Source organism: Rhipicephalus sanguineus, chromosome 2, assembly GCF_013339695.2.
Source record: "Rhipicephalus sanguineus isolate Rsan-2018 chromosome 2, BIME_Rsan_1.4, whole genome shotgun sequence".
In the NCBI taxonomy this organism is placed as follows: Eukaryota; Metazoa; Arthropoda; class Arachnida; order Ixodida; family Ixodidae; genus Rhipicephalus; species Rhipicephalus sanguineus.
This window is the reverse complement of record NC_051177.1, coordinates 12,115,403-12,139,282: the sequence shown is the minus strand read 5'-3', so window position 1 is coordinate 12,139,282 and position 23,880 is coordinate 12,115,403. Positions and strand designations below refer to the sequence as shown.

The window sequence follows — 23,880 nt, the reverse complement described above, 5'->3', positions numbered from 1 at the left end:
GACATCTTGATGCAGGTTTAAGTAACAGCACATACCCTTTTGTATCCCTCTAGCATTAGCAACTTTGATTGTCATAAATGCAAACTCTTCATTTATCGATCACGTGCCAGATATCACTGTGCCTCCACAGAAATACAGGTAATTTCGTAAGTTTCCGGCCTAGCGTCCAAGACTCCCACTGATTTCAAAACAGCCACCTCAGGCACGCAGCACTGTCGGTTAGAAAGTGGGTGTACGAGTTCCGAACTATATGCATGTGTTTAAATGAACTAGAATAAACCAGAAGAGGTGAGGGATCATGGTGTCTGCCTGCTTCACGACAACGCTCCAGTTCACATGGTGAGTGTTGCAAAGGCTGCAGCAAAGGACTGTGGCTTGGAGAAGATCAGTCACCTACTCTATACCCCAGACTCTTGTCAAAGCTGCAGAAAAATCTGTGAAGCAGCTGTTGATGAAGTGAAGAGTGCAGTCCGTGGATATTTTGGAGACCAAAGCTCTGACTATTTTTTGATGGGCATACAAATGTTAAGTTAGGGCAAGTAAATTGAAAAGGGACACAGTTGTTTCATTTCTCTTGCCATGAAAAGTTACCCTCGTATGTGACTTTACACACTAAGGACAATGTTTAAGAAAAATATTTCCATATGGGGAACAGGTTGCATTTACTAATTTACAGCAGTAACTGTCAGTATGCGTTTGAAAACTATGCACAATATTGCTGCAAAATATTTTTGTATGATATAATGACTTGCCATTCAACATTGTTTTCTTGTTCTACATCTGGTTTATGAGCTGCAGCTTGCATATAGCAGCCTTCAGTAATGCTAAAATATTTAAATTGGGTTTGATAGTTCAAAGCTGATGGAAGCAAAGCTTGTTCAGACATGTAGTAGACATGCAGCAAGCTGTATAGCAGTGAATATTCTAGGTTGTGCTGCCGAACATGAGGTCATGGTTTGGAGATAAATATGTGCATTCACTGTGCTTTCAGTGAAATGCCTCTTTGATTAAACCCTGTTGCAAGTTCTGGCTATACGATGGTCTTTGTAAGGTGTAATATAAGGACTAATTCATTATGAGAGCCATTGAGGAAACCATTCCACCAGCAGGCAAGCGTCTTGCATCGCCTGGCTTCTCCCATGTTATTACCACAGATTTCCATTGTGTGTTCTGCATTGGAACTGAGGTCCGTTGGTGCATGGAGCAGTCTCGTTTGAACTCTTTTTGAGAGGAAGGATGTGTGGCCTTCCTTCTGGGACGGTGTCCAGATTGCACCATTTTATACTCTTGGTCTGCGTTGGATATGCAGTGCCCAAACTTGGTTTCGATGTTACCAATTGGTCAAATCCCAACCATATTATCTGCAGTTTGGGGATGTTTTCTTTTAAGTAAACATTAATAAAAATGCTGCAACCATATTTCATGAATATGCCAGTGCCTTAGACTCAAGGCAGTCAATTGTCTCTAGCAGCAGCCAAGATAACCGTGGCAAGCGCTAGAGGAAGAGCAGCAGCGCTTGTGCCCAGGAGCATGCTGTTGAGCTGCTCCACCAGCAGTGCTCGCCACAGTCTACCCATCTTATCTGGGCTGCTGCTGGGACTTCATTATTGACCATTCACCCACTCATTTTCCATAAACCAATCACAAGTTAACGTATCCCTCCTTAAAATTCAGCTGGCTTGCTAAAATTTTCTTTTTTTAACCCTTTCGCTGTCACAGATGCACCGATACGTTCTCACGTTTCTGCCTCGCAGTGTCACTGACACAACAGTACGTTCTCCACTGTGTGTTCAAAATTTTGCGCCGAAGCGCAAAGCTGGTCGCGCCATCCGTAGACTTTTTCTAGAACCTTGTATATTCACTCCGTACTGTGTTGGCACGTATATTGAAGGGTACGGAGTGACCACGCCCACCCTTCTTTGTTGGGGGTGTGGGGTCACTCCACACTTACTCCTCTCTCGGGCTGAGCAACCATGTGGCGGGTGTGCGTTTATGGGTACAAGGGTGCGACTGCAGGTACAAGGGTTGTTCTGCCATCTGCCGCAGCCTGCACCGTGTCAACATCAGATACACGGTGGTGCCTTTTTTTCGGAAGCGTGCACGGCAAACCGAAAATATGCGAAAGATAGGCAATACAGTGAAACCTCGGTGGTACAAATCTCGCGGGACCACCAAAAATATTCGTATCATCCGAAATTCGTATCGCCTGAAAGCATGGAAAATTGGCATGCGACAAAAGAAAGCTGGCGTACATTTTCATTTATTGTTTTTCAGGGCCGCAGGAACGCCAGGAGGAACCCTGAATGATTGTCCGTTAGGTTTTTAGTGTCGGCAATCATACAAGCACTCGTAAATATACGGCCTGTACGCGTGTATTTAATTAATGAACCAGATGCGTTGTGACCCACAACAGCAGTAGCCCCTTCCAAATTTTAGTATGCTTTTTTGCATGACACCGGAGTAGTGCAGCGAAAGTAACAAAAGAAGCGCTTTGACGCGATGAATCGAGGCCACAAAATTACAGAACCACAGTCCTGTGTTATGATTTTGTTATCGTGGAGGTGTTGGGGATGTTGCTTGGGAGATTTACAACCGTGCCCGCACAAGTGCGACCTCAACGGTCGCGCATATTGACGTTGTGAGGCCTGACTCCTTCGTCAAGACCGTCCTCGCCTTCTTTCGGTCCTCGTCCACCTTTCATAGGATGTCTGATGCACGAGGCTGGCACGTATAAACGCAGTACAACGACAGCAGCCCGCGTCGACGCGTTAGAAAAAAAAAAACATGGCGCTAATGTCCTCTGTAATCTAAACGCTGAGGCACACGGAGGCACATAAGAGCCTCAAAGGTTCGCGCACATAATCTCGGAGGCCATGACGCGTCTTTCAAAGTTTATTCTGACCGTAAGAAAAGCGTTTTTCTTACACTGTGATTCTGACAATTTGGCGGTGCGGCGCGCATGTCCACGCTTGCGTTCCCGCGCTCGCACGTGCTTGGCGCGTCTTCCACAACAGCACGGACAGCACCTCTTCGTACCTGGGTGGTAGCATACATTCGTATCAAACATCACTGGGTGAAAATCTGTTCGCAACAACCGTACTCCATTACATTGCAGGCCAATAGGGCTTGGCCGGGACCAACGAAATATTCGCATCACCCCGAAATTCGTATGAGCTGTGATCGTATCAGCGAGGTTTCACTGTATTTCACCCACATTTCCTTTCAATGCCTCACGTTCTGAACTGTTCGCAAGCACAACTGTTCAATCGGATGCGCGAGAAGTTGATTACTTCAGGCTTCCGTGATATCCCCGCCCGGCCACAGTGGTTAATGGTACTCGACTGCTGACACGAAGGTCGCAGGATTGAATCCCGACTGTGGCGGCTGCATTTTTGATGGAGGCGAGAATGTTTGATGCCCGTGTACTTAGATTTAGGTGCACATTAAAGAACCCCAGGTGGTCGAAATTTCCGGAGTCCTCCACTACAGCGTCCCTTATAATCGTATCATGGTTTTGGGACTTTAAACCCCAGATATTATTATTCTGTGATATTCCCGAAACCAAACCGACACTGGATGCATATCACAGCCAGAAACACCCAACACTAAAAGGGTTATTCAGGTTCTTCTACTTGGACATCTACCATTGCTTTTATTCTGTTTGTTTTTGCAACCTTATAGAAGAAAGTATGTTTTTGCAGTGCTGCAATTGGTAACATAGACTCTCCTCGTGGCAGAATGTTGCAGCTGGTCGCAGTTGTGCTAACCAACATGGAAGACAACCAAGCCTTCCCTAAGATGTGCTGCGTGGTGCAAACACACTGTGTGGACTATCTGGATGGCTGCACGGAGGCCCTGTCTGTGACATGTGCGATGGTGTCCCTGCTGGAGCGCTTTCCTCAGTGTGTGCCAAAGGTTGGTTTGTCCTCTTGTATACTTTCCAAGCACTTGGCAAGTAAAACTTGGAAGGTGCCATCAAGAGTGACCACTCACTTCTGTCCATTTGTGCACTACTCAACTTCCATCACTTTGGCCCTGGAGGGACCACTCAAATACGTTTGTTCCATCCTTGATTACTTGCAAAACTACTAAACTTGGAAGAATGATAAGCTCTTGTGTCCACAGCTCTTAAAAATCACAAACCTTCTTTCACTTTCGACCTCGAAAGCAGTGTCCTTAAACTTCAGAGGAGCACAATGGCATTTGTGACTTGCGCAAGTGGTTTTTCTAGGAGCTTGATATAGACTGCCAGCTTGTTTGTAGGTATGCATGCACAAGTGCTTTTAGACTTTCCTCCGTTATTCCTAGAGTTTTGTATTTTGGTAGCCTCGTTGCTCACAGGAGTACAGACCGCCACGGGTTTGAATTGAGCCAGCCCCAAGGCTGCATTGTCTGTTGCCTTGCATGAACTAGTACATGCTCAGCCTTTGAAGGTGCTGAGCGCTGCGTGGCAAAACACATTATTGTTTTAGATAATAAATAGTCTATTGGAGTTTCACCTCCAACGGCACCAAACACTATGCACCTGTTCCTGGGACAGCAGGGAAACAGAGACTCTCACGTCTAGGGGAAAACAAAGACTCTCTCCTAGCACATTGTGGCGGGCAGTGGCTCCCCGCAGCACTCCAACTATGAAAAAGATTTGAAGGACGCTTCAGCTTTGCCTTCAACAGTAGAACGCGACAGCAGCATAATTGGGCCCTGTTCGTATGGCCTTCTCATTCATTAGCTTGGCCAAGGTGGATACCTCAACCGTGCCACAAGGAAAGGAACGTCTACACGCATAACATTAGTCGTTTTAAACTCCCGTAGAATGCGCCAAGTTCCCACTAAGCATCCTTGCAGCAATATGCGCACCAACTGAAGCAACCTTTAAGTAATCATAGCTATTGTAATAGCATCAATAGATGCAAATGAAAGGAAGCTGTACTACCACTCGCATAGCTATTCCACTGCCTTGGCCAGCATTCACAAATAAAAATCACTTGTTATGTTGGAGCACATGTTGCATCTACATCCTAATCCCTGCCTTATTTTGTTACTTTCTCCTTGAATGCCATCTTTGCCAGTAGTAGGGCGCGTGGCACAATGGGCAAGAGCTGTGCCTTCGCGGGGATCAAGAATGAGGGAATCTAATGATGAGCCGTATTCACCCTAAGAGTGGACAACCCTGTACACCTGGTGCGACTCTTTGCAGAAGGATCAGCTGGGAAAACTGTGCTCGGTTCTCACGCACTGTGTGGTGGCCGCACCTTGCCCAGCTCAAGCAGAAGACCTTAAGCCCTATATCAAAGACATCAACAGCGTGGCCCACTTCATCAAGGTATGCGAAGGGCTGGTGTTTTTGCACCGCTGGCAGTGGCACACTCGCATTAACCTCATCACAGTGCTGTTTGCTTGTTCTTTAGATCTGTAATTGCATTTCTGGATAACTTTATACTAGAGCTGTGCGAATAGCAAAATTATGGGTGCGAAGCAAATTCGACTATTGAAGTGTGAGTGCGAATCGAATCGAATATTCTTCTAATATTTCTCGAATATTTTTCGAATACTTCGAAGTGAAATTGCAGAAAAAAAAGGTGGAAAGGATTCCTAAGCATGTTCTTATGAGATAACAACATGAAAGTGTTTGTTTTCGCTAGGTTCAAGTGCAATGTAGACTCCGAATTGTATTTATGTACATGATTTGGTGCAACCAAAGTGTTGCTGACAACACTTTACACGTGGTAGACAAAGATGCCATTTCCTCAGCCTCTCCTCCTCTTTCAACTTCTGTGGAAGCCCAACTGATGTGGCGGACACGGGTATACTCCCTTCAAGTACGGAGTTCCAAATCTGCCTCAGAGACATCGATATATAATAACATCTGAAATTCTGGATGCTAAAAAGCTTTGGCATCTGATTTTTCGGACTTCCTGCCCAAATTTCAGGTCTAAAACAGCAATTAATTGAGCCCCCACTTCTGCCACATCTCTCATCTCCATGTTGGAACCAGCGTTTTCTTGAGTTAATACTTGCGACCGTAGCGGAGCTTGAAAGGCAGCTTTGCCCGCAATGCGGGGGTGTGATGAGGTGAAACATATTTAAAATATAAGGACCACTTCTAATCGGACGTTCACTGTCTCTTGGCTATGTTTGACCGTAACAGACGTTGAAAGGCAGCTTTGCCACAATACAAGCGTGTAATGAGGTGAAGCATACTAAAAATCTGAAGTAGTCACTTACAATCGGATGTTGACTGTATTTGTCTTTGGGAATAGTTCGAATAGTAAAATTCCAGTGCGAATCGAATCAAATAGCAAACACCATTAGAAAACCGACGACCGAGAGCAGGGCACCGCTGGTCTGTCCGGCGTCAGCGGGTCATTGCCCCGAGTGTCCACGTAGATGAGGTGAATTCACCACACGCACTCTTTCCAGTGACGCACCAATGCACCACGCACGTACGCATGCACACACACACGTCACTGCACATAGCAGCGCTTTCACCAAGCGCGACCCTAGTTCGCCGTCCAAGGCCACTGCGACTCACGTTTCACGGTGTCATGTCGCCAACCTCGCGCGCTCGCGTGGGAAGGCGCAAAGCGTCCTTCGTTCCTCTTCCCCCGCATAAGCACCAGTATTCACGAACCCTTCCGCAGGCACAAGAAATAAAACACGGAAAAAAAAGTAAGGAGAACAAAATGACTGTCAAAATGCGGTAAACACAACTGGAAAAAACGTATGAAATACACATGAGTATTCAAATGAAACAAAAAAAAACTAGCAGCAAACTGGGCGGACCGACTTCTGAGCACTGGCCGTAAAGAAGTTAGCATGCTGAGGCTAGAAAGTAACTGAGGGCCTTTGGTTGCAGAAAACAGAGTCCGCCGTCCGGCGCAAAATCACAAAGGTGACCGCTTCCTCAGATTATACCGATGAGTGGTCCGAATACGGTCCGCCGCACCGGGTGCGCCCCCTTGCTTGCGCGAAGTGCCACAGGGCGCTGGCGCGAGCTCGTCAGACCGTAATACAAAGGCTTTCAGGTCTGCGATATGGGCACGGCTGAGTTTTCCCGAAATGGGATCTTTCAGCAAGTACGTGAGTGGAGTCCAAGCTTTCTCCACTCGATACGGACCAAGCCACTTAGGAGCGAGCGAGGCTGAGAACCCCTTACTCGCGTCGCTAAGGGCGTGGTTGCGCTTCAGGACAAGATCGCCCACCTCAAATGCCAGGTCGCGATGCTTGCGGTCATATTGGGCCTTCTGCTGAGCCCTAGACGACGCCAAACTTTGCCTCGCTTTACAGAAAGCTCGACAAAGCCGGTCCCGAAGCTGTGACGCGTAAGGAGAACAGTCTGCCTGCGTCTCCTCGTCCCCGAGCTGGCATTGAATGACACTGGTCACCGGATTTTCCAACTCCCTTCCAAAATTTAAGAAGGCGGGCGAGAAACCAGTCGAGCGACTCTCGGATGTTCGGATTGCGAATGCGAGCTCGCTCAAATGGTCTGCCCAGTCCCTTTGACTTTCGGCAAAGGCCGCCAACATTGGTTTGAGCGTACGATTGACGCGCTCCGTCAAATTGGACTGGGGATGGTAGGGTGAAGGGGTGCAGTGATCAATTCCAAGGGAACGGCACGTGACACCAAACATCCGAGCGGTGAAATACGAAGCGTTGTTAGTGATGAGCCCTTCCGGAAAGCCGAACCAGCAAAACACTTCCTGCAGCCTCTCGAGCACCGCTCGCGCTGTCACCTTCCGAAGAGGGAACAATTCCACCCACTTCGAGAAGTGATCCACAACTACCATGAGGTGAATGAACCCCTGCTTACTTCTGGGAAAAGGTCCCATTAGATCGCAGGTGGCCACTTGCCACGGACGCTCACTGATAATCGGTTTCATCAGACCAGGTGGCTTGCCACCCCTAGACTTCACCGTTTGACAGACGTGACAGGAACGGCAATAGCGATAAACGTCACGCTTCATGCCGGGCCAGATCACTGTCTTGCTCAGTTTTGCGAAAACTTTGGAGCCACTCAGGTGACCGGCCATGGGTTCGTCGTGAGAGGATCGCAACAGGGCGGCTCTCAGACTTTTGGGCATAACCACCTTAAACGGATCGATGGACTCGTCATCGGTGGCTATATATTTCAGCAGGAGCCCATCATGGTCCAGCAAATATGAATCCGCGGGGGACTCAGCGACACACGCTGGTTCCAGCCCCCCATCCGCGCCCGCTGCAGGGCAAGCAGCGCAACGGCGCTCCGTCTCCCTGAGACCGTCGCACATTTCGCGACGAAACGGATCACTTCAGTAGCTCTTGTCTGCTGAAAGCGATTCCCATTCTCCCAAAGGGGAACATGGTATTGCGCCCACTCAGGACCGCAGCAACCGCCGCTTGCGTCGGCGTCACGGGTTCGCTCTCGGCATCGTGGCCTTTGGAAAGCTCACCCGCTGGCTGGCTTCGCGGTGCGCTGTTGGCCTGGACAGCAGCCAAGGTTCGTCCGAATGCGGACTCGCCCTTTTCCCCGAACGGCGGCGAAGCCGCTGTTTCGCCCCCGACGCTTGCTTGTGCAAAGGCACCGCTAGCGGCTGTCGCACCGGAATCAAGGTTCTCGGTAGACGAGGCACGAGATAGCGCGCCAGCTACCACGTTGGTGCTCCCCTTTCGATACTGCACTGCAAAGTCATAGTGCTGTATCAGGAGAGCCCAGCGCGCCAGCCTGCCCACAGGCTCACGGAGCCGCATCAGCCAGCTGAGCGCACTGTGATCCGTTTGCACCACGAATTTCGTCCCATCAAGGTAGACGTCAAATTTCCGCAGTGCAAACACGATGGCGAGGCATTCCTTTTTGGTAACGGAATAATTTTTTTCCGCGGGTACCAAGGAGCAGCTGGCAAAGGCCAATGGCTGCAACACGCCATCATATTCCTGTAGGAGAACGGCTCCTAGTCCCAGATCGCTCGCATCAGTCTGAACAACGAACGGTCTGGTCAGGTCGGGGAGTCTGAGCTGCGCTGTCTCCGCAATGGCGCTAGACAGTCGGCAAAACGCCTCTGCTGCTCAGGTCCCCATCGCCAAACTGCAGACTTACCCAAGAGCTTGGTCAAGGGCGCCTGCAGTCGGGCACAGAACGGAATGAAAGAACGGTAAAAGTTAACCATTCCCAAAAAGCGGCGAAGGCCACGTACGTCCTTAGGCACGGGGAAATCGAGGATTGCTCGAAGTTTCTCCCGATCCGGCTCAATGGAGCCTTCGCCCAGCGTAAACCCGAGTAACTGAATACGGGTCTGCGCTAATTGGGCTTTCGCAGGATTTAACGTCATCCCGGCAGCCCTCACCCTCTCGAGCACATCGGCAACATGGGCCAAGTGCTCTTCGAAGGTTCGTGAATAAATCACGATGTCGTCGAGGTAGCACAAGCAGTATGACCACTTTGCTTCCCCGAGGACGCGGTCCATGAGTCTCTGAAACGTCGCAGGGGCGTTGCAAAGACCAAAGGGCATACAAGTGAACTCGAACAACCCTCTGTGGGACGTGAAAGCAGTTTTGCACTGGTCACGCTCATCCATCCGGACCTGTAGGTAACCTTTCGAGGCGTCAAGCGTGGTAAAGTACCGTGCATCGCCCAGGTTTCCTACGATGGAGCTTATCGTACGGAGCGGATAGGCATCCTTGCGAGTCACTCCGTTCAGACGGCGATAGTCGACGCACAGGCGATGACTGCCGTCTTTCTTAGGCACCAACACAATTGGAGACGCCCAGGAGCTAGACGAGCGGCGAATAATGCCTGCCGCTAGCATGTCGTCTAGCAAGCCGTCGATAATCTGCCTTTTGGCGAGACTGACGGGCCTGGGGTTACACTTCAAAGGAAGCGCGTCGCCAGTTTCGATCACGTGGCTCACAAATTCGGTACAGCCCGGTTGATCGGTGAAGAGCTCGTCGTACTGGCGTAAATGTGCCTACAGACGAGCCTTCCGTGTATCATCCAAATGAGTCAGACAGGCGATCAAAGGATGTGGTGCCTCTTCGTGTCGTGTCGGTCGATCCAAAAGGGGGTTTCGAGCCGACGAGCGCGTACTGCCGGAGTATGACCTCGAAGTTTGCGCGCGACACGGTTCGTGCTGTCCCTCTCGTTCCCAAAGGGGACTTTGAGAAGAATGCGTTGAGCAGGGGTATGACCCCGAACTCTCCGCGTGGCACGTTTCCGACGTTTCTGCGGCAAAGGCAACAGTAAGCGCCGGCGAGCTGATGAACGGCTTGAGTTCGGAAAAGGGCCCATGACGATAGCCGCCATTCGCAATGTCCACAACGATCCCGGTCTTTAGAAGAAAGTCCCGACCGAGAATCACAGGAACATTGAGCCCTGGGAGATGAACAAAACGCGCGCGTCTCATTCGATCTCCCCATCTGACAGTCAACCTTGCGGCGCCAGCCTGATGAGCCACAACTGTTGCAAGAGTGAATGTCGTTCGGCAGTCCCACAAGCGCACCGAATGCTTCTACAAGTGGGACAATACCTGTTCGCCAAACAACGAAGCGCTAGTGCCCGTGTTCAGCAACGCCGAAAATTCACTGCCGGCAATAATGACCGGAATGAACGGCGCGTGCGTATCAGCAAGGCTGCTTGCCCTGTACGCAGAGGGGATAAGCAAAGGTTGGGTTGCCCGTGCCTTCACGAACAACCCGCAAATCCGTTTCCCTGCCTCACAGGAGGCCTAGATACGGTGCACTCTCTTGCTATGTGCCCTCTTTCACGGCAGCGAAAACAGCGCACTCCATCTCGGTCTCTTTCACGAGACGGAGCAGCCTCGAGCTGCTGTGATCGGCTCGCCACGTTATCACAGGATACGTTACGACGAGCGTCACCCACATTGCGTTGGGTCGGATGGCGTCCCTTCGCGTGGGTTTCAGGTGGTGCAGCACAGGCTGCCCGCCTTTCGTGCGTATAGGGATCAAGAGCGCGAGTGCTCAACTCCCACGCACAGCCACTGGTAGCCACAAAGGCAGCGCCGTGTGGCTTTTGTTGGGGCACGGCCCCTCGCCGTGCGCAGCGCGGCTCAAGGGCCTCGCTGGCTGGCGGCGGCGGGCGATAGGCGCGCACGGCGAGAAAGTCGCCTTGAATGCGCTTTGCCTCGGCGGCCAGCTCCTCCAAATCGCGGAAGGGACCGCTGCGCAGGTACGCCGAAAAGGTCGGATGTGCCTGCTGGATCACCTGTTCGACGCGTTCTTCCTCGTTCGAGGCTCTGGGCTCAGCGATAGAGAAAAGGTCGTCCATCGCGCGTACGTACTCCTGAAGCGACTCATCAGAAGCTTGTGTACGGAGCTCGAGCTCTCGCCGCATCCTACTCTCGTAGTCAGTGGGTAGGAATTCGCGGAGAAAGGCCGCGCGGAACCCCTCGAGGGTTGCTGCTCGGTAACCGGAAAGCCGATACCACCTCGCCGCCGTGTCAGTCAGTGCAGCCGGGACAACGCGCCCGAGCACCTCCTGATCGTCCAAACCCATTGCTCTCTGATAACGTGACAGAGAGTCAAGGTAATCTCGGGCGCTGAGCAGATCACCGTATCCGCTGTAAGTTGGCACAGGCAACATAACAGCAGGGTGAGCGCGTTTCGAAACAGCCGAAAGCATTTGTACAGCTCCCGAGAGCGCTTGGATCAACTGGGCGGTGTTTTGCAGCAGCGTCTGCGTCGCACCTGCTTCACAGGAAGCCGTTGGTGCGTTAGCGGCACGGTCGAGCGAAGGTGAACAGTCTCCCAGCTCGATCAATGGAGCGGTTTCAAAAGCACTACCGCCCTGCGCGCCATTCCCAGAGCAAAGGAGTCTCCTAGAGGGATTTGCCTGTTGTCGAACATAATTGCCACTTGGGACGGCTACCGTCGACAATACAGGCACCTGCTCAGCGTGCGTTCGAACTGTCGGTTGCACGGCTGACAGCGGGCAAAAGTCGGCAAGGGCCAAAGCCTGCGCCCCGTCAATTCCACAGGGAACCGACTGAAAGCGCTGTGTCATCGAACTGCCACGCATTTCGAAGGGTACTGCAGCAGTCGAAGGCGCCTGAGCGCACCGTTCGGATAGTGCAAAGGGCCCAGTCCGCAACGACGCTCCATCTCCAAAGGGAGCTCACAGGCGCTTTGTGTCGTCCCCACAGGGGGCTGCGACACGTATGGGTGCACAAAGGTGCCCCTCGACAGAGGCACTGGCCTCGTTCTCGTGCAACGCGGCATCCGCCAGAAAGGTCAACGGACAAAAATCCCGCGAAGCAGACATGTTGCAGCAAGCCCGAGATGCACAGGCGTACTGACTCGCTAAGAGCAGTCAAAAGCTTAATGAGCTTTTGATACCGCGTTGGGCGCCAGTGTAGTGTGCACGTATCTCACAGGAGTACAGCCACTAGCGTGGGTTCGGACTTAGCGAGCCACAGGGCCGCGTCTGCCGTCGCCTCGCGTGAACTAGCGCGCCGCTCGCGTGAACTAGCGCGCCGCGTTCGAGCGCAAACAAGGCGCCGAGCGTAGCGTGGCAAGTACACAGTACTGCACTCGAAATCCGCAACACTTTATTGTCTGCGGCAACACCACAAACGCAGTACAACACCCGCTCCCAAAGGCGGCGGGAGAAGCAAAACACGCTTAACTACGCCACGGGCGAAAGTACAACACAAAGGGTGCTGCTAGCACGCCTCCGCAGGCAAAAGGGCTCACGGCGACACGCCGCTGAGGGAAACGGACCCTCGCGACTATGCTGCGTACTCTTACGATCTGCGACGACAGGGCCCGATCGCTCGAGCAAGGGCAATCTCCGCTCGCGTTGGCTTCGATAGGTACGGTTTTGGTTGTAGAAAGACCACGCACGAATGCACCGCACCGCTCTTCAGCCTAGCGTTCGGAAAGGACAACGTAAAGTAAGCGCTCGCCGCTGGCGCAAGGCACCGTTGGCGAACTCGGTCCTAGCGAGCCCAAAACAAAGGAGCCGACGGACGGGAAAGAAAATACGTGCTTACCCTGCGAGGTCCAGAGAGAGACTCTCCTGCCGCGCAAAACGTGTCGCGAGACTCGTACGCGGCGCCACCGTCGAGATCCGGGGTGAGGGGGGTTAACGTCACCCCCGCTCACCCAGCGCCGTAGGACGGCGGAGGAGGGGGGAGGGTAGCGACATGATCGGACATGAGGATGGCAGAAATAGGCGAAAAACCCGCGCAATGGCGACGGGCAAGCCTCAATCCCCACATAGTATGACCGCTCTCATCGGAACGTTCTGTACGAAGTAGACAGCTTGGTGTTGAAGTGCAATCATGTCCTAAGTGATGCCAGAAAGAAATTCGTAGCTTCACTGGCACGGAAACGGATAAGACCATACCGGGTAGGAGAGACTGTCTCTTCGCTTGTGTACAGGCTGACGGACTTGACGTCAAGACCAATCAGCGGACCGGTGCATGTCTGTGATCTCAAACCCTATACTATGACAGAGGGAACCAGTGGCCCGATGTGAAAGCTCCCCCACGCCTGCAGACAGTGACCGACTGCATAGCTCAACATTCGAGCCCAGTGCAACGTAGTAACTTGTGATCGCAGCAAAACTAACTCTGCCCGGTTCGTAGGGGGTTTATCGTGTGTGATACCGGACGGGACGCTCCTGCGATATCTAGCATGCAGCCTTCAAGGAGCATGCACTTTCTCTTTCGGAGGATAAAAGAGGGACTATTATTTTTCGAGTCGCAGATCACCCATCAGCAGCAGTCCAGCAGTCAGCGCCAATCGCAGCCATGGCAGCGAGTGTTGGCTGCGATTGGCGCTGACTAACACTCCTAGGTTTAAATGCACATATATACAGTAATACCTCGTTAACTCGAACTCGCATATCTCGAAAAATCGGCTAAGTCGAAGTTTTCCGCAGTACCGAACAATTCCCCATAGGTGCAATGTATTTATTGCCCTTTATCTCGAAGTATTTCCGTGCCCACTTTCGGTTATCTCGAAATCTCGACTGAGAATGGAACCAAAACTTCGCCGCGGAACCGTTTCACAAAACACTAGCGGCAAAATGTCATACGTTTCACAAGGTTCGCGCGAGGCTGCCGCGTTTACGACGAAGTAGACACTGTTCCCGAAAGTAAAGTCGGAACCTAGCGGCATACCAACTTTGTCGAGCAACCCTGTGTCACGTCATGTGACGCTATAGACGTCCACATAAGCAGGCCCTGCAAAATAGCTCGGGTCGTACACGTTTTGTTTACCGTCAGAGATGCTATTTCAGCATTTTATTTACGCAAGGCACATCGCGCGGATATTTTCGTCGGCCGTGCGATGTGGTGAGGATAACGCCACCAAAGCAAAGCAAGTCACTGATGCTGCAAAGAAAGGTAGCCCTAATCAAAGAAACGGATTCGAGGCTCGAAGTTTCCGGACGTCAAAACGGCGCTAAATGTGTGGCATCGTGCGAGAGGAGCCCCTTCCAGTCACATCGACAGATAAGGCCGATTCTCTGGACTTAGCGGTGGGCTAAACTGATCTAGCCTGCAACATCGGCTGGTTTGACCATTTTCTTAAGCCAAACAACGTGGCGTCACGCACAGTGATCGCGGCAGCATCGACGCAGCTACTCGAGGGGTGACGACATCCGCCGAAACAAGAAACATGCTTCGCTTGACGCGAAATAAATTTGAGTGCAGCGGCGGGGATGATCGGCACATGCGATGTGTTAAGCAACTTGAGAAAGCTTTGCTAGGTGCAAGTGTTACTGAGAGGCAGACCAGCCTTAGTCAGTCTCTCTGCACTAAATAAAAAGGCAGTGCCGAAAAACACAGCTGGTTAATACTGTATGTCACTATTTTTGTTCATAACCTTTACAAAGAGCCAGTTAGGCGCTCCTGTTAAGAAACTGGTCAGTAGGGATAACGTTTCTAGATAAAACTGAACTTCTCAATGGAGTTTGCCCAACTTTGCTTATCTCGAAAATCTGCTTATCTCGAAATTTTTTTCTGGTTTTTACTACTTCGAGTTAACGAGGTATTACTGTACCCCATAAAGTGGACGGGAGGATGACCGCCGCCATAGCTCAGTGGTAGAGCATTGGACACGTTATTCGAAGGTCGCAGGTTCGGTCCCTGCTGGCGGCAAGTTATCTTTTCGTCCACTTTACTTTCTTCACATTTATATCCTAATTACTACAAACAACCACCCCTATACTTTCCTGGGCATTATTGTCTGTTAGTTCTCATTAATATTGTGACCACCTGGTCAAGCAGCACATGTGCTGTAGCTAAGCCACGCCCACCGACAGAGACATTGCGCGCAACCTCCACTCTACAGGGCATAGCCTGGCTGCGCCCGATTGTGCTGAGACAGCCATGGCGCGTCCTAAGAAGGTGCGTACTCCCGAGGAGGAAGATGCGCATCTCAAAGCTAGACGTGTCTGTTGACGGGGAGTACGAGCGGCGACGGACCCGTGCTTCTCTGTGCCAAGCTTCGCGCGACTTAGTACAAACTTCCTGAATTTTTTTTTCATAAGGCCAACTTAACATAAGAAAGTACAGTCGAAACCCGCGATAACGAAATCCCGAGGGAACAAAATTCTCACCGCAACAAAATATTTTCGGAGCACCGGCGAACGCCCATAGGAGTCAATGCATTTCGTAACTCGCGACTACAAAAGATATTCGTACCACAGTCCCTCATTAACAAAATTTTTGAAACACGAATGCGCAAATAATCTACTTTCACAACATTAACTACATTCGAAAACTGCTGAAATGCATTCATGCTACACTTAAATTGTGTAAAACTATCACTGCAGTGCACTTGAGAAGCAGCCGCCATCATTGTTTACAAAAAACATAAAGCTGGTGACAATGATGATGATGATCGCTTGCCGAAACACCTGCTCGTTATCGCAGACTACGCAGCCAAATCCACATTCCTCTGGAGTTTCGTTCGTTGGCTTGGCTCCGTGCTTGGCTTTGTCGGCTTTGCGTGCACATGGTCGCGTGTGTGCAGCCATTTGTGGAACGTTTGCTTGGTCGCTTGGTGCAACGTGAACTGTGTGTTGCAATTGCTTCGTCCGATTTTACTGCTTCCGAAGATGCCGCCTCCAACGAAAAAGCGGAAGTTCATCGCGCTGGAAGATAAATAAGGCTGCGATCATCAGTGAGGTGGAAAAGGGCAGGAAAAAAATGGACATCACCAAAGAATTCGGCGTTGTTGCATGCAGCTCGCTGTCCACGATTTTGCACTGATCCAGCTGAGCCGGAGAAAGTTCGCCTGTAGGTTCACTTGATGACGGTACTGGTGACAGCGCAGTGCCGCCGTCACTGACCAGTGCATGGGGCGAACTTTGTGCCGTGGCGAACGAGATTCCCGATCGAGAGGTATGAAATTGCTGCATGGTAAGGCCCACCAAAGCAAACTTACTGACTTTTGAAAATAAAATGGGTTTTTTGTAAATTCCATCTCTTTTCTGCCGCATTCTCGCGCCAACGAAATTCCCAGCAAGAGCAAAATTTTGTGCTTTCCCCGCTGATTTCGTTATTGCGGGTTTCAACTGTAAATGAGGTATATTTTCTAGCAAGAAGTCTTGATGCATATGTCAAACTGGCATTATTGAAGTTACTCTTAACAGTGTGATAGCTCTCTTTTGCTGCATATTTGTCTGTCAGACATGATATGCAAGCCTCACACTGCCCCTCCTTAATGTCTTCTGTGCCACTTAAGCTGTTATGTAATAAAGAAATGAGCATAGAGCATGGCTTCTCAATCTGTTCCACATGTGCACTGTGCTTGACGAAAGGAGCCAGTTGCATTTGTGACCTGTGTCTCCCATTCCAGTAATTTAAAAACACTTACAGTGACGTGCAGCTTGGTAAGTTTGGGTAGAGGGCTTCCTTTTTCATTTGTCTTGGCATCCGGAAAGTGAATATTCTGAACAATATGTTTGTTTTTCAAATAAAACTCAGAGTCAGTCTGCTGGGCCACAAGCTTTCTGGACTCTGCAGTGGAAATACAATAATAATACCTTAATGAGCTGTTATATGTTCATTTTGTGGTGTTTATGGCGCATACTAATAAGTGGGATGAATATTCTGTACATATATGGTGCTGCTACTACACTTGTGCTGTGTTTCGAATTTGTGACCTTGATTCAATCTTGTGTTTTCAGCTTCTTTTTTTTTTTTTCTTAAAAATGTAGATGCTTATGTTGAGTGCCCCAGTTTTCTTTCACGTGTGCATGGTTTCAATGTTAATTTGCCAATCTAATCTCACAACCGATAGCGATCTTGCCATGCTTCAATTTCTTCTGTCTTCAGGTTTCGAGGAGCGTGTTTTCAGGGGCTTGTGACCTTGCACTACGCTTGGGACGAGACACCAGGGTAGAAGTAAACAGGACGAACGTCTACTTCTACTCTGGTGTCTTGTCCCAAGCGCAGCGTAAGTTCACGTAATAATTCAGGTTTCAAGCTGGTACTTTGCTATGCTGACTGTCCTCTCTTATATTAAATATAATGACTGTTTGAGTGAAGTTTAATGAACTTCGTTTATTAAGCAAAAGTAAAACATTAAATCTTCATAAATGCAGCTCTCTGTCTGTTCTAAATAATTTCGCACTTCACCCAGCAAGTGCTAGCTATATACCCACTCAGTATAACAATGGCATTATTTTTTGTTTTCTGTGTAATACACTGAGAACCAGTCTTTGTGATTTAGAGACATGCTGCAGTAAATCATGCATATATGTGAAATGTTATAGGCTGTAATGTTTTAATTCTCGGACTCTTTTTGCAAGCGGGAAAACCAATATATACCTAATGAAAAGGACCATTGGCACATAAATTAACAGTATTAAAATGATGGCACTGTATTGCGATAAGAGCTACTCTTCAATACGAAATGAAACAGAAAAAAATCGGGACCCCTGCCGATTGGTTTGACTTTGAACAATCGCTCCCACTGAAATAAGTGGCTGGATCTGCCACCGATCATGACAGTAATGAGAAGATAAACGATGTGGAATGCAATATTGGGCACTTCCAAGATATTCTAGTCACAGCCTGTGCGAACAGAACGAAAAGGAGTTTGCGTGGGAGCGTTGTGACGATCGGCCCCTGCGCCGAAGGGGAAGCGGCGTCCCCGGTTCTTCGAACAAGGCGCCGAAGGGCTGCTTGCCTTCTAACGGCCGTTCAAACACTTGAATTGTCCTCCCGAGATGGGAAGTGAGGCGCCATGCAGTCCCACACATCAGTGTCCGACGAGACGACCGTAATGGTCTCCGGTCGCGACATCTTCCTTGAAAAGACAGCGGCTTCACCGCAGAGGACTACCAGTCCCGTTAATTGAACGATGAGGTACTTCGGAGCGGCGGACCTTTTGATGCGCCCGATTGTCCGAGCGTAGGACCCATCGCCCTAAAGCCTTCACATGGCAAGGAAGGTGCCACAGGTGCAGAGTGTGGTGGCCACGCTCCAGTCGAGGACGTTTACCTGGGCGGGTGTGGGTGGCACCCTCATTAGTGCTGTGTGGAACGGCATTGGACCGTCCCAACTTGGAGCAATTCCCGGATCTAGTGATCTGGGGAAAAGAAACCCTTTAAAATGAGCCCTCGCGGACTCATTCGGCACGAAGTCATGTAGAAACGAGATCTTCGTCATGTAACAAGATGTTCGTCATGTAAGGCAAAATGGTCGTAATGTAACGAAATGCTCGCCATGTAATTAAACCACGTTAAGTTTCCCTTCGGTCTCTTCATGCTGCCTCTGCATCTTCGTCCCGAGTCTCCGGTGCCTGCAAAGGCCGGTTGCAACAGCGCATAGCAAGCCACTGTGCACCATCAATCCCACCAGTGCTTGGAGCTCCGATGGATTGCAGTGCCCCGCGCATGCATGAACGGTGCAGACACGGCCTTGGATGGGGACGGTGCAACAACTAACCAGTGCATTCTAGGGACGGTAATGGAATTTTTCACTGAGGGAGTTTGGCGATGTCACTTGATGGCAAATAGGGTACTCTTGTCCCCAGTAGGCTGTAGTTGCTAAAAGAAGGGCGGATACAAAATTGCCATAGTCGGCACAATAATGAATTTTAGTAACCTTGAAAGTTCTTTCATTGCATAATGTGTTCGTAATATGTATTTTAAAAAACTATTTAAAGGCATGAGTGTTCCTGCTCTCTAAACTATGCCTAAGAAAAAAATGTTCAGCTGCCTTTTTTATTTATTTTACCCTCAGGGTGTAGCGTCGAACCCAGATAGTATATTGAATCTGAATGGTATCACAAAGAAGTTTTATATACTAGGTGATTCAATATACAGGGTGCTTTTCTTTAGACAATAAAAAGATTTTTTAATAGGAAAGTTATGACTGTCAGGCCTCTGTCGTCTTCACAGACAGACACTACTCCGAGGCGGAAAAACTTTGCCGCACCTAAAGTTACATTGAAAGGAGCAATTGGCAAAAACTCATTAATTAAATATTTAATTACTTATCTGTGTGCTGTTGTTTATTTTGAAAAGTTGTAGGATGTGACAATTTATGGCATACCCATTCTTTAAAAATCTCAAAAAAACACAGGTAGATATTAATCATCGAAATTGAGGGCCACAATCTCGGCAATACTGAAACTGAGCGCTCCTGATGTGCAGGAAATGCGCCATCTGCGTTACGTCAGACCAGAAAGCTCCCTTGACGAACTTTTAAAAAAGGCACGTTGCAGCATAATTTGGTCAGAAAAAACGCCAAGTTAAGTTAAAAAGTTAAGTAATGAGTTTTTGTTAATTACTCATTTCAGTGTTTCTTTAGGTGCGACAAAGTTTTTCTGCCTTAACTTGGAGTTCGTTTGCGAAGACGACAGAGGCCTGACTGTCGTAGGTTTTTTATAAAGAAATCTTTTATAGACCCCTTTCATCAATATGCCACTGGGCTTTTCATCAGTCATGGGCACGTTACCAGTAAAAAGTAAGCGTTACAGTTACCTAAGCCAAAAAGTAACTCTGTTACAGATACAGTTGCCAAAAGTAACCTGTTACAGTTACTGCGACAAAGTAATGTCGTTACTCTTCCGTTACTGTATAATACTGTAAGTAATAGATTCAAACCAAATGATAGCATTTATTTAATAAGAATGTACCAATTCATGTTGGGGGAATCGAGCGCGCCCTCCCCTTTGGCGCCTCGTTCCCCAGCTAGCGCGTGTGTTGGCCCCGCGCGGCTCGAGCACCAGGGACTGCTGTTTATCAGCAGTATGGCGACCACGGCGGCAGCGCCAGGCCTCTTTGTCTGGTGCGAGCCATGCGTCGGCTTCCCGGCGCGCGGGCACGTGTCTGGGCATGCCTGGACATGCTCATATGCTCACGCCACCAAGCTAGCTTACGTCACTGCGCAACGCCTGTCCTCATTGGCCGCCAGTGACAACCCCCTTCCCCCTTGAGCTCGCTTCTGTCTGGCGCGGGCTTGCCCGCGTCAGATGCTCTCAGGCTAGCACGAGAGGTTGACGCGCTGCTCTAGCAGGCGGCTTCTCATTCGTGTGCTCGACTGCTGCCCTTTGTGTGATAGTCGTAGCGCCGCTGGCAAGCGTACTCGGTCGGTCTTGCGGAGTTCCCTTTACGGCCTGCAAGCCCATGACTGTTGTACTGTGCTGCATCTCGGGTTAATAAATCCGTGTTGTTTGTTGACATCCTGCTTGGAGTGCCTTTTCTGTGCCGTGCCGGAGTCGACGAACCCGGCCCTAGCGTCTTTGTTCGCTGCGGCAGTGGAGAACGTCGCGTTTCTTCACGGTCGCCTCGTAGGGTAAGCTTTGTGCTAAACCTATCTCCACATAACTGGCGCCCAACGTGGGGCCCGAACCCACGACCCTGAGATTAAGAGTCTCATGCTCTACCGACTGAGCTAGCTGGGCCTCTTTGTCTGGTGCGAGCCATGTGTCGGCTTCCCGGCGCGCGGGCATGCGTCCGCACATGTCTCGACATGCTCACGCCACCCCGCTAGCCTACGTCACTGCGCTGCGCCTTTCCTCATTGGCCACCAATGACAACCCCCTTCCCCCTTGAGCTCGCTTCTGTCTGGCTGGTCTGGCGCTGGCTTGCCCGCGTCAGATGCACTCAGGCCGGCACGAGAGGTTGACGCGCTGCTCTGGCAGGCGGCTTCTCGTCAGTGCGCTCGACTGCTGCCCTTTGTGTGATGGTCGTAGCGCCGCCGGCAAGCGTACTCGATCGGTTTTGCGGAGTTCCCTTTACGGCCTGCAAGCCCGTGACTGTCGTTAATAAACCCGTGTTGTTTGTTGACATCCTGCCTCAAGTGCCTTTTCTGCGCCGTGCTGGAGAGTCGACGAACCCGGCCGTAGCGTCTTTGTTCGCTGCTGCAGTGGAGAACGTCGTGTCCCTTCCCGGTCGCCTCGTAGGGTAAGCTTTATGCTAAACCTATCTTCACAATGTGGACAGTCAGAATGGCTTCTGGTAAAACCCTACACGCATAGATCGGCCAAAAAATTGGAGCTCACTCAGACTCGCTCAAGAAATATATTTTGCCCTGAGGGCTTCCTCGGACTCGGACTCGCCAAAATTTTCCTCAACCGGACTCACTCGGGCTCAAGCTCACCAAAATAGTACTCACCCGGATTCACTCAAACTCAAGGCTCCATCGGAGTCTGAGTGAGTCAACCCATGAGCAAGTTTGCTGACCTATGCCTACACGAAGCAAACCTAAAATGGGGGCCGAACACAAGCATTCGTTGGGTAAGCCTCATTTTGTAAAACCAATATTTAATGGCGAAGCTGTTTAAGCCGGCCGTAAAAACTTTGGCATGTTGAAATATGTGCAAAAAACAATCATCATCTTGAACGGGTATGTGCCACCAAAATTGGGCAAATCCCACAACTCACCGCTGGTCCACTAAAAATGAACAATGCAACAGATGTGCGACAAACACCATTTAAGATTCCTAGACAGACGTAACCAGTAATTGAGAAAAGCTTCAATAAACCGTCGTGATTAACCCAGTGATAAACATCGTGACTGCACGTTTCAGCTTCGCTGAAGCATCTGTACGGAGTGCTTCAGCGGTACGTACCGAGAGAATACTAGGGAACAGGAAAGGCAACGGCGGCTGTGAGAAGACCACGAAGTGATCGAAGCCCTACACAAACGACGACGTGCCCGTCGATCTATGGGAGATGTGAACGGTCGGTTTCAGCGCAAGTTTCTGTCTCTGGAGTTTGGGCATCCATGTAGTGTATATGACAGTCTGTGGTATAACCCGAACCTCTCTGCGCTGAGAAGCATCCTAGAAACAACCTAGAATCACCTAGATAAACCTAGCAACAACCTAGAAGCAGAGATTAGACTTCAGAATCGTCCAGCTTGGCTGTTTCAAGCCTTGTGCGACTTAGCGCAAGCTTCGCAATTATTATTTTTGTTCATGCACCGTTCGTGAAAAGGCAATTTATTTGCAAAACTCGTTACACTTTACAATTACTTATTTCTCAGAGTTGGCATCTGAGAGCTTCCCTTTCTTGATGAAGAATAAGTCGCGTCCTTTACTGAACAGACGTTCAGCCAGCACGCTGGACGGAATTCCCGAATTTAGTTGGATAAAAAAAAGTAATCTTGATCTTGGGGGACTTTGCCAGCTCGATGTTATTTTGTGAATAATTGTTGTGTTGTATAGCCTCGAACGAAGGAGACTATAAACTTGGCGTCCTAATGCTCCACCGGTACACCAAAAACAGACAGAAGCTCAATTGACAAAAAGGATATATGTGTCGGAAAAAAAAAACGGACGTGAACTTGGCAAGCTGTTCTGTTGCAGCATGACTAATTTGCGACATGTAGTTTACCAGTAAACTTCAAGTTGCGTTAAAGACCGACCGCCGACCTCGGTCATCTGCAGGGGATATAATCCTCTTAGCGACCTCCTCTCCTAAACTTCGAAGGGAGCCGTGTTGTGGACAGGTGAAAGGTGTGGAGGATTTGAGAAAGTAACTGTAATGGTATTGATGATAACATAGTCTTTTCATTGTATCTGTATCTGATTATTATGGAATTTTGTAATCTTACTATTTTTGCTACTGTCGTTGCTAATCAAATATTTATGTTAATGTTGCATAGGAGGTCCCATTTCTGTTTACACTGCGGGACCTCCTTCTGTATATTCTTATCTTGTACATTGTGTTATGAATGAATAAAATTTGATTTGATTGATTGATTGATTTCCCGTTACGGTTACCATGTAAAGAAGTAACAGTGTTACAGTTACAAGTTATTCTAACTTAAAAGTTACTATAGTTACAAGTTACTGAAAAAAGTAACTAGTTACCGGTAATGCGTTACTACAGGTTTTCCCGCTCAATTTAATCCAAGCGCCAGCCAAATTAATCTGGGCGCCAGTCAAGTTGATCCAGCCGCCACTCAAATTAATCCAAGTGCCTGTCATTTTTATTAAAGTGCCACTGAAATTAATCCAAACGCCAGCTTATTTAATCCAATCGCCAGCGAATTTAATCCAAGCATGTCGTCCGTGACTATACTTTGCGATTTCAAGACTACCCAAAATTTTCGGAAATGCTTGGAATGAATAGCTTTGGAGTGAAATAAAGGGTTATTTAATCAGGATGTGTATATTAAAGCTCGAGTGACTCACTAGTGATCACTTTGTCTTGTGTGACTGTCACTGCAGAAATCCGCCTTGTGATCACTGGTATCAAAGTGTGATTAACTGAGCACCTATGTTGGTACTGTTGCAAGCACCAATGACCTTGAGTTATCCAGGATCACTAGTGATATGCTCCTCTGTACCGTCTCGTACTTTCCTATAACGTTGCATCATGGGTATCAAACGAAAAGTCACTGAAAGGGTGATTCAGTTTTTTTGTGTAAATTAGGGTACGACTGAGCCACTAGTGATAAGAAATCGCCTAATTTT

At 49.3% G+C, this 23,880-nt stretch overlaps 1 protein-coding gene and 1 non-coding gene across 5 annotated transcripts in view; one reads left to right on the top strand and one right to left on the bottom strand.

Annotated features, from left to right (window-relative positions):
• Positions 1-23,880, top strand: part of LOC119382414 (ubiquitin carboxyl-terminal hydrolase 35) — a 223,412-nt gene that overhangs the window by 7,829 nt on the left and 191,703 nt on the right. For all 4 annotated transcript variants that reach the window (XM_037650109.2, XM_049412195.1, XM_049412196.1 and 1 more), the window contains exons 3-4: positions 3,738-3,915; positions 5,198-5,323. In XM_037650109.2, coding sequence (XP_037506037.1) covers positions 3,738-3,915; positions 5,198-5,323 — 304 coding nt within the window. The remainder of the gene's footprint in view (positions 1-3,737; positions 3,916-5,197; positions 5,324-23,880) is intronic.
• Trnak-cuu (transfer RNA lysine (anticodon CUU)) lies at positions 20,787-20,859 on the bottom strand. Its single transcript has one exon. It is a non-coding gene; the product is annotated as a tRNA-Lys (tRNA).